Source organism: Mandrillus leucophaeus, unplaced genomic scaffold (genome assembly GCF_000951045.1).
Source record: "Mandrillus leucophaeus isolate KB7577 unplaced genomic scaffold, Mleu.le_1.0 Scaffold571, whole genome shotgun sequence".
NCBI classification, from domain to species: Eukaryota; Metazoa; Chordata; class Mammalia; order Primates; family Cercopithecidae; genus Mandrillus; species Mandrillus leucophaeus.
The window spans coordinates 922,104-932,940 of record NW_012106153.1 but is presented as its reverse complement, the minus strand read 5'-3'; the positions used below and the strand labels follow the sequence as shown (position 1 = coordinate 932,940).

At 49.4% G+C, this 10,837-nt stretch overlaps 1 protein-coding gene across 1 annotated transcript in view; it reads left to right on the top strand.

The window, feature by feature from the left end:
* The window catches only part of PADI4 (peptidyl arginine deiminase, type IV), a 71,361-nt gene extending 67,333 nt beyond the window's left edge, over nucleotides 1-4,028 (top strand). Inside the window, exon 15 of the mRNA XM_011998463.1 lies at nucleotides 3,554-4,028. Within this exon, the coding sequence (XP_011853853.1) occupies nucleotides 3,554-3,787 (234 nt within the window). The 3' untranslated portion in view covers nucleotides 3,788-4,028. The remainder of the gene's footprint in view (nucleotides 1-3,553) is intronic.
* Nucleotides 4,029-10,837: the final 6,809 nt, after the last annotated feature.

Genomic DNA, 10,837 nt, shown 5'->3' with positions numbered 1-10,837 from the left:
AAAAAAAAAAAAAAAAAGAGAGTCATCTTGAGCTAGTGAAGACCTGATCTTTTTATAGCTGGAGTCCTCTGGTGTGGACTGATAGTAATAGAGTGTGCCTGCTTATGTCCCTGCCTGGTTGGGTGCAGTCTCTGTTGATTAGTCAAACATCTGGTTCCTGTTAGCATGGTGCCTTTTGAAATGTAAGATGGAGTCTTTTTCTAAGATGGAGTCACTTATGCCAAGGGTGCTCTCTACAGGCTTACATGGCCCTGTACCACTTCCAGAGCACCTTCTGGTATCTCACAACAATTCCGGGAGTCAGAGTCTATCGCCGCCTCTGCCAGGGCTCTGACTTCAGACCCCACACCAGAACCACCGTGCTGCCTTCCCACCTAGCAGCTTCCCTGGGGCTTGGGGGTGGTGCAGGGGATGGAGGGACGGATGGGGAGTCAAGCAACAAACAAGACGCCCTCAGGTTGCCTTATGCACCATAACAGGGACACATGTGGTGGCACCACCTCAGACTGGGGGGTCCGGGAAGGCGCCTGTGAGGAGGTGGGGCTGGCACTGCCTAGGCTGAGTGGGTGGGATTCACCTTCTGGAGGTTGCCCTTGAGGGTGGTCCCACCTTTGTCCTGAGCGTTCACTGTGTCCCCGAGTGCTGTCTTCATATCATCCACTGTGTGTTTGCCACTCCTTGGCCCCATTCCTCCCTCTCTTCAGAGCACACCCGAGGCCCAGGCAGAGACTTCGCCCAGTTCTACGGGGGAACCCCAGCCACCCCCTTCTTCTGGAGCTGGGGGTTACAGTTCAAGGAGGAGCCAGCAGGCCCTACCACAGTGGTTTTCAAACTGGGTTCCCTAGGGCCCTTGAGTTTGAAGGCAGTGCCTCAAATCCAGTGGTTCCGATTTTCTGTTTCTGCATGGACATTCCGCAAAAGACTGTGTGTAGATAAAGGGTCCCTTGGCCAAAAGAAATTAAACTATTGACCCCAAACATTTTGTTTCCCTCCAGTTTAGCCAAGCCAGGCTTCCCAGTGCAGGAGTGAAAGTGGATGCTCGGCCGGGCACGGTGGCTCAAGCCTGTAATCCCAGCACTTTGGGAGGCCGAGACGGGTGGATCACAAGGTCAGGAGATCGAGACCATCCTGGCTAACACGGTGAAACCCCGTCTCTACTAAAAAATACAAAAAACTAGCCGGGCGAGGTGGTGGGCGCCTGTAGTCCCAGCTACTCGGGAGGCTGAGGCAGGAGAATGGCGTGAACCTGGGAGGCGGAGCTTGCAGTGAGCTGAGAGCCGGCCACTGCACTCCAGCCTGGGTGACAGAGCAAGACTCCATCTCAAAAAAAAAAAAAAAAAAAAAGTGGATGCTCATGGCTACGGTAGTCAGCAACGCTGAGAGCTGACTGTGCACCTTCACTGTTCAAGGTCCCCAGAGGAAGCCTGAGCATGAGACCGCTCTCCTGGGAGCTGGCTGTGGGAGGCAGGGAAGAGGGAGTGGAACAGGCAAAGAGATGAACAGTGCGAGGCACTTAGCACACACAGGCAGTGTCTAGGTGGTGGCAAAGAATGAGACGCCCCCTTGAGGACCCATGGAAAATGGCTGTGCACCTACTATGTGCCAGCACAGTGCTGTGCCTACGTGTTCTTACCTAATTGTCATTGCAACGGGAATGTGTGTTGGGCTCATTTTGCTGATGAGGCTCAGAGGGGTAATGTGACTTGCCTAAGGCTACACAGCTATTGAATAGCAGAGTTGGGATTCAAACCCACATAGGCCTACAGCCAAAATCCTCACCTTTCCACCTCACCGGGCCGCCTGCCAATCTAATGGAGGAAGCAGAGTCATTTACATACATGATTTACATATGGAAAGTGCCATAACAGAGGCAGTCATTTATCCATCCAGTCAACAGATATTTATTGAGTGCCTACTATGTGCAAGGCACAGTGCTGGGAGTTATGGGAACACAGAGCAGGAGTGACTGCCAGAGCTCAGGGATTCATGAGCAGTTTCACAGAGGGGCTGCCACTTGAGCTGGGCCCTGAGTAATGGAAAGAGTTTACCAGAAGGGGGCAGGCAGGGGAGGAGAGTGTAGTGTTAAGAGCATGGGCAGCATCAGAAAGAATGAAATGAGCCAGGAGGGGTGGCTCATACCTGTAATCCCCGCACTTTGGGAGGCTTCAGCAGGAGGATTGCTTGAGTCCGGGAGTTCAAGACCAGCCTGAGCAACATGGAGAAACTCTGTCTCTACAAAAAATACAAAAATTAGCCAGGCACGGTGGCATGTGCTGAGGCAGGAGGATTGCTTGAGCCCAGGAGATGGACATTGCAGTGAGCTGAGATCGCACCACTGAACTCTAGCCTGGGTGACAGAGTGAGACCCTCTGTCTCACTTGAAAAACAAAAAAAAAAATGAAATCATGTCCTTTGCAGCAACATGATGGAGCTGGAGGCATTATCCTAAGTGAACTAAAACAGAAAATCAAATACTGCGTGTTCTCACGTATAGGTAGAAACTAAACAGTGGTGCGCATAGACACAGAGATGGAAATAATAGGCACTGAGGACCACCAAAATGGAGAGAATGAGAGCGAGGTGAGGGCTGGAAACTTACCTCTCAGGTACGATGTTCACTATTTGCGTAATGGATACACTGGAAGCCCTGTGCCCACCAGTAAGCACTATACCCGTGCAACAAATATGCATATGTACCCCTGAATCTAAATTTTTTAGATTTAAAATAAATAAGAGTATGGAACTTGGAGTCTAATAGCTGTAGTCCTAGAATAGCTGGGTGGCCTTAGGCAAGCCATTTTCCACATCTGGGTCTCAGTTTTCTCATTTGTAAAGTGGGGATATTATTCTTATTTTGTTTTATTTTTTGAGACAGAGTCTCACTCTGTCACCCAGGCTGGAGTGCATTGGAATGATCTTGGCTCACTGAAACCTCCACCTCCTAGGTTCAAGTGATTCTCCTGCCTCAGCCTCCTGAGTAGCTGGGATTACAGGCGCACGTGGCTAATTTTTGTATTTTTAGTAGAGACGGGGTTTCGCCATGTTGGCCAAGCTGGTCTCGAACTCCTGACCTCAGGTGATCCACTCGCCTCGGCCTCCCAAAGTGCTGGAATTACAGGCGTGAGCCACCACACCTGGCAATTTTTATTTTTGAGATAGAGTCTCGCTCTGTTGCCCAAGCTGCCAGGCTGGAGTGCAGTGGCACAATCACAGCTCACTGCAGCCTTGACCTCCTGGGCTCAAGTGATCCTCCTGCCTCAGCCTCCAAAGTAGCTGGGACCAGAGGCACGCACCCCCATGCCCAGCTAATTTTTAAAAATACTTTTTGTAGAGATGGGGTCTCACCATGTTGCCCAGGCTGGTCTCAAACTCTTAGGCTCCAATGATCCTCCTGCCTCAGCCTCCCAAAGTGCTGGAACTACAGGTCTGCCACTCTGCCTGGAGGGGCTGTTATTTCCAAAGGTCAGAGAAGGGAGGGGCCACTCAGATTGCGCTGCAGGCTGCCTGCTGCTGCCTGCTGCTGCCTGTGACCTGAGCCCTCATTTCTCTGCAGGTGAACATGCTGGTGCTGGGGAAGTACCTGGGCATCCCCAAGCCCTTTGGGCCCATCATCAATGGCCGCTGCTGCCTGGAGGAGAAGGTGTGTTCCCTGCTGGAGCCTCTGGGCCTGCACTGCACTTTCATCAATGACTTCTACACCTACCACATCAGGCATGGGGAGGTGCACTGCGGCACCAATGTGCGCAGAAAGCCCTTCTCCTTCAAGTGGTGGAACATGGTGCCCTGAGCCCATCTTCCCGGGCGTCCTCTCCCTCCCGGCCAGATGTCGCTGGGTCCTCTGCAGTGTGGCAAGCAAGAGCTCTTGTGGAGATTGTGGCTTCCTGGGGGCAGCCAGCCCTCCCAGCACTGGCTTGCTTTCTTCTTCTATGTCCCAGTTTCCCACTCTGAAGACCCCAAGATGATCCTAGCATTGCACACTCAGTTCTGCTCTAAGAAGCTGCAATAAAGTTTTTTTAAGTCACTTTGTACATGAGGTCAAAATGTTGTTGGTGTCATTCATTCATTCACTCATTTGTCATGGTTGAATTGACTGTTACAAAACAAACTGAAAAGTGTTAACAGGCTGCGCTGAAGGCCACGTTATTGTGTGTGCGTTTTGCTCCCAGACATATATTTGGGCTATAAAATTTTGCATGATCCTAGTTCATTCTGAGTTTCCCACAGGACCTTTCCAAGAAGAGGAGGAGGGAACAGAGGAGGGGTCAGCCCCACTGAGGGTCTGGGCATATCCCTCTTTAAATTCATCTACAACTGGGCATTCACGTACGTACTGACAGTGATGGATTTTTGTGGAATGGAGTAATTCATCTCCTCGGTGTTCTTTTTGTGTATTGCCTTTTATGGCTTTGACATAAAGACTTAGAGTCCTCTGTAGAAAATAAAACTCGATGGCTTGAGATCATTAAAATTGAGACCAGATATTGGCTTGAAAGTGTCTGAGATGTTCAGAGAACACCCAGGGATCTTGTTATTTTCCTGTAGGTCATGGAGAACATATGATGGTGGAAAAGATGAATATCAAAAACCTCTGCCTTCACACTTCCTGATTTCAAAACATACTACAAGCTATAGTCATCAAAACAGTATGGCATGGTCATAAAGACAAATAGACCTATGGAATAGAATAGAAAGCCTGGAAGTAAACCCTCGAGTATAATATCTCTCCAAAGATGATGTACAAATGGCCAACAAGCACATGAAGAGATGCTTACCATCACTAACCATCAGAGAAATGCAAATCAAAGCCACAGTGACCTCGCACCCATTAGAATGGCTACTATCAAAAAAAAAGTGTTGGTGAGGATATTGAGAAATTGAAACTCTTGTGCGCTATTGATGGGATTGTAAAATGAAATGATGCAACTGCTATGGAAAAAAGTATAGAGGTTCCTAAAAATAATTAGAAATACAACTGGTATATGATCCAGCAATCCCACTTCTGGTAGACATCTGAAAGCAAGATGTCCTTTTTTTTTTTTTTTTTAAGAGGGGGGGTTTTACCATGTTGCCCAGGCTGGTCTCAAACTCCTAGGCTCAAGCAATCTGCCCACCCTGGCTATGGAATATTACTCAGCCTTAAAAAGGAAGGAAGGAAGGCCAGGCACAGTGGCTCACACCTGTAACCCCAGCATTTGGGGAGGCCAAGGTGGGCAAATCACTTGAGCCCCGGAATTTGATATCAGCCTGGGCAACACAGCAAAGCTCCATCTCAAAAAAGAAAGAAGCCAGGTGTGGTGGCTCACACCTGTAACCCCAGCATTTGGGGAGGCCAAGGTGGGCAAATCACTTGAGCCCCGGAATTTGATATCAGCCTGGGCAACACAGCAAAGCCTTATCTCTACAAAAAAATACAAAAAAAAAAAAAAAATAGTTGGGCATGGTGGTGCTCACCTATAGTCCTACCTACTTAAGAGTCAGACGTGGGAGGATCACCTGAGCCTAGGGAGGTTGAGGCTGCAGTGAGCCGTGATTGTACCACTGCACTCCAGCCTGAGTGACAGAATGAGGGAGGTCCAGTCTTGAAAATAAGGAAGGAAATCTTGTCAATGTTACAACATGAATATGCTTTAAGCACATTATGCTACAGGAAATAGCCAGTTACAAAAAGAGAAATCCTGTATGATTCCACTTACATGAGTTATCTAGAAAAATTCACAGGAACAGAAAGTAGAGGCTGGGCCAGGTGACTCACACCTGGAATCCCAGCACTTTGTGAATCTGAGGCAGGTGGATCACTTGAGGCCAGGAGTTTGAGACCAGCCTTGTCAAGATAGTGAAACCCCATCTCTACTAAAAATATGAAAAATTAGCCGGGTGTGGGGTGCACATGCCTGTAATCTCAGCTACTCGGAAGGCTGAGACACATGAATCTCTTGAGCCTGGGAGGTGGAGGTTGCAGTAAGCCAAGATCACCCCACTACACTCCAGCCTGGGCAATAAAGGAAGACAGTCTGGAAAAAAAAAAAAAAAAATAGAATGGTGGTTGCCAGGTACTGGAGGAGCAAGAAGAGGGGAGTTGTTGAATGGGTGTAGAGTTTCAGATTTGCAAGATGAGAAAGTTCTGGAGATCTGTTTCACAGCAGTGTAAATATACTTAACACTGTTGAACTGTACCCTTAAAAATGGTTAAAATGGGCCAGGTGCAGTGGCTCACGCCTGTAATCCCAGCACTTTGGGAGGCCAAGGCAGTCAGATCACCAGAGGTTAGGAGTTCGAGACCAGGCTGGCCAACATGGTGAAACCCCGTCTCTACTAAAAGTACAAAAATTAGCTGGGCGTGGTGGCGCTCACCTGTAGTCCCAGCTACTCAGGAGGCTGAGGCACAAGAATCACTTGAACCCAGGAGGCGGAGGTTGCAGTAAGCCAATATTGTGCCACTGCACTCCAGCCTGGGCATAGAGTGAGACTCTGTCTCTAAATAAATAAGTAAATACTGTATTTTTTTTTTTTTTGAAAAGCCTCTGCCCTGCCCACTAAGGAGAAGGGGATCCATAAAACCTGGGTCAAAACACGCTGCTCTGAAGAAAATCAACTGTTCCCCCAGCCCCAAATGTGCTGGAGCAAAGGACGTGAGTGTTTCTGTGGACCAGAAGGGGGCCAGGGATGGAGGAAGCTGGTATGAGTTCAGCCCCAAACCTGGCAGATAGGGCTGCCTGGAGCAGCGAACAGGACTTAGCAGATAAAACTGAAGATTTTGTTGGATTCCTAGGGCTGGGGAAGGACTCAGAGACAAGTTGGTGGATAAGGCACCCCTGGCATCAGGGGACATGGAGATGCACATATGTTACCCCAGTCATGTGTGGGTTGCAGGTGGGAGGTGTCTCTGGAGGAGAGAAAGTGCTACCAGCCCCCTAGAGCACAGAGCCATCCCCTGGTCATGCCCATCAAACAAAACTTCCCTGTTCCTTTAGCCTTGCTCCCACCTCTCCCTTCCCCAGAGACCACATAGGCATTTCCTGAAGCTGCTATTATAAATCGTCACGAACTAAATGACTTAAAACCACAGAGATGGACCCTCCCTCAGTTCCAGAGACCAGGAGATCAAAATCAGTCTCGCTGGGCTGAAATTCAGGTATCAGCAGGACCATCCCAGCTCCAAAGGCTTTAGAAGGAGAATTTCTCTTCTAGCTTCTGCCAGCATTCCTCGGCTAGTGGCTGCCTCACGCCAATCTCTGCCTCCCTGGTCACATGGCTTTTTCTTCTGTGTGTGTCAAATCTCTCTCTGCCTCTCCCTTATAAGGACACTTGTGATGATATTTGGAGCCCATCCAGATAGTCCGGGACAATCTCCCCATCCCAAGATCTTCATTCACCTCTGCAAACAAAGACTCTTTCTTTTTTTTTTTTTCCTTTTCTTTCTTTTTTTTTTTTCCAGATGGAGGTTTGCTCTTGTTGCCCAGGCTGGAATGCAGTGGCGCGATCTCGGCTCACCGCAACCTCTGCCTCCTGGGTTCAAGCGATTCTCCTGCCTCAGCTTCCCAAGTAGCTGAGATTACAGGTGCCTGCCACCACGCCCAGCTAATTTTGTATTTTTAATAGAGACGGGGTTTCTCTGTGTTAGTCAAGCTGATCTCGAACTCACAACCTCAGGTGATCCGCCCACCTCAGCCTTCCAAAGTGCTGGGATTACAGACGTGAGCCACCGCGCCCGGCCACACAGACTCTTTCTATGTGAGATAACTTACAGGTTCCGGGGATTAGGACCTGATATCTCTTGGGTGCCATTATTCCACCTACTGTAGGTTGGAAATCACCACGTGCCAGCTGCAGCCGGCAGAAAAGGAAAGAAAGAAGCCAGCCTCCTCCTCTCCACAGCTCTAAGCCTTGCACCTGCATTAAGCCCTCATAGAAAAGGGTGAAGATTCCCCTTTATTAAACCGAGTCTTTTGTGTGGGAGTCGACTTTCCAACTCCTGAATTGAGACTGTTTTATGTCTGCTTCCTGGAAACAGATTCTTAGAGGATGTTTCAGGGAGCGCACCTGGGAGGGAGTGCAGGAGGTTTATGGGGGAGGGTGTTTCAGGAAGCGCGCCTGGGAGGGAGTGTGGGGCTCAGAGAGAGACACTGAACTGGGACGCAGTTGCCTCAAGGCTTCAGGCAATGCATGGGGTATCTTGGGGGCTGGGGAAGGGCCTCAGAGTTGTCCTGCATTCAGACAAGACAACCTGGCCTTTGTCCCCCCACACTGGATGTGACTGTCCCCAGAAGGGGACACAACCAGGTGCTAGGCCGCTCCTAAGCACAGAAGTCAATTCCAGAAGAGACACGACACTCGCAGCAGCTGGGGGCGTGAGTGCCTCCCCATAAAGGGGGGCACTCTGATATCTCTTGGGTGCCATCATTCCACTGACTGTAGGTTGGAAATCACCGCGTGCCAGCTGCAGCCGGCACCCACACCACAGCACCCACCACAGTGACCTCAAGTGACCATGGGACTTCTGTTGGCTTAAGCGTGATGAGCAAACCTGAGTTGCCGAGAGAGAACTTCCTGCATGGAATAAGCATGTGAGGAGTGCGGGAGTCAATACAAAGTTACTTTATGATCATGTAACCCAAGCAGGTCCAGCCAATGCCACTTGGAGAGCTCCAGCCCAATAACTAGGTAGAAAGTGACTTTATTTACCAAAACTAGCAATGGGGGAGTGGTTGGATTCACATCAAAAGCAGCCACTTCGACTTTCTGGAGTGAAGGCAAGAGTTTAAGAAGGGAAATTTTGGCTGGGCGCAGTGACTCATGCCTGTAATCCCAGCACTTTGGGAGGCCAAAGCGGGTGGATCACCTGAGGTCAGGAGTTTGAGACCAGCCTGACCAACATGGTGAAACCCCATCTCTACTAAAAACACAAAAATTAGCTGGACGTGGTGATGGATGCCTATAATCCCAGCTACTTGGGAGGTTGAGGCAGGAGAATCGCTTGAACCTGGAAGACCGGTAGCAGTGAGCCAAGATCGTGCCGCTGCACTCCAGTGTAGGCAACAGAGTGAGACTCTGTCTCAAAAAAAAAAAAAAAGAAAAGAAAAGAAAAGAAAATTTGGTACAGGAGGCATGCAGGAATTGTGAGGAGTACAAGGTCTGTGTCTTCTTCCTCTAAGGCACGTGCTGATGTCATTTCAGCTATGTGCTGAGTCCCCCTAAAGCACGGGCTGACGTCATTTCAGCTATGTGCTGAGTTGTTCGCTAGCTGCCTGGAGGTAATCTCTTGAATTTTGCAGCTGGATCTCCAGGCTTGGTCTGTCTCAAGATTAGCCCCTGGAACTTCTTTTATTATTATTACTATTATTATTATCATTTAGAGACAGGGTTTCATTATGTTGCCCAGGCTGGTCTCAAACTCCTGGGCTCAAGGAATCCTTCTGTCTGAGCCTCCCAAAGCTCTGGGATCACAGGCATGAGCCACCACACCTGGCCTGGAACTTCTAAGTAAGCACGTAATTAGATATTAGCATACAGTTAGAGGAACGTGAAGGGGCTTTATGGTGGGAAAGGGAGGGACGTGGAGTCTATTTTTAAGGTTAAGGGAAAAGGCTTCTGCAGTTTGCTTTAAGGTTACATCTTGAGACTAAAGAGAAGGGGAAACAGTTGTAAAATGCATTTGAAGTTAAGCTGCTTAGTTACACTCACAAACCCTCGGTTCAGTGGCGACACCCCTGGAAACCCACTGGGTTACTCTCTCTTTTTTTTTTTTTTTTTTTCCTTTTTTGAGATAGAATCTTGCTCTGTCGGCCAGGCTGGAGTACAGTGGCATTATCTCGGCTCCCTGCAACCTCCGTCTCCCCAGCTCAAGCGATTCTCCTGCCTCAGCCTCCTGAGTAGCTGGGATTACTTGCATGTGACACCACACCCGGCTAATTTTTGTATTTTTAGTAGAGATGGGGTTTCACCATGTTGGCCAGCCTGATCTCAAACTCCTGACCTCAGGTAATCCACCAACCTTGGCCTCCCAAAGTGCTGGGATTGCAGGCCTGAGCCACCGTGTCCGGCCGGGCTATTATCTTTTTAGGGGGAGGACAAGGAGGTCATTTAGTCATTTGCTCTACAATAATTTGTTGAGCACCTACTATGTCCGGGGCACTTTTGCAGGTGCTGGGGATTCAGTGGTGAATAGGAAGCCCCTGGAGGGGAGCAGGACGTGCTCTGGGTCTCAGTCCCTTTCATCTCTGTCCACTAGGCTAGGTGAGGAACCTTCCTCACTGTGCTCAGACAGAGCCCTGGCACAAGGCAGGGCTGCCCCAGCGTGGGGAAGGTCAGAGCTTCCAGCCTGCCCTCCTCCAGACCCCAGAGCCTGGACTGGGCCTCAGCCACCCCTCCCCAGTCAACCCGTCTTCTACCTCCAGCTGCCTCTGGCCTCTTGTGTGTGAGGGTGGGTGAATCCTTTGGGATGAGTCTCGCCAGAGCCTCTGCACTCTGAGTGCCTCCTGCCTGTTTAATTTTGCCACTTTCAATCCAACCAGAGGGGTGTTTTGGGTCTTGCTGACCAACCCCCTGCCTCCAAGAGTAACTAAAACAGAGTCATCCTTGAGAGTTATGTTGAATGCTTAAAACCTCCAGGGAGCGGATTTTTTACTACAACTTGCAAATTTAACCAGCCTGGCTGACTGAGCAGTCTTCACTCAGTACCTCAGCTCCATATCCTGTGCTGGGTACACCCGGGTGACTCTCACAGCTTTGCGTATCACAGCAAAGGCTGAAAACAAATGTTTATATTACGGTACAACCCTATGTAAAATACACAGCCATACAAAGGGGTGAAGGCTGCTTTTTACGTACTGATACGCAG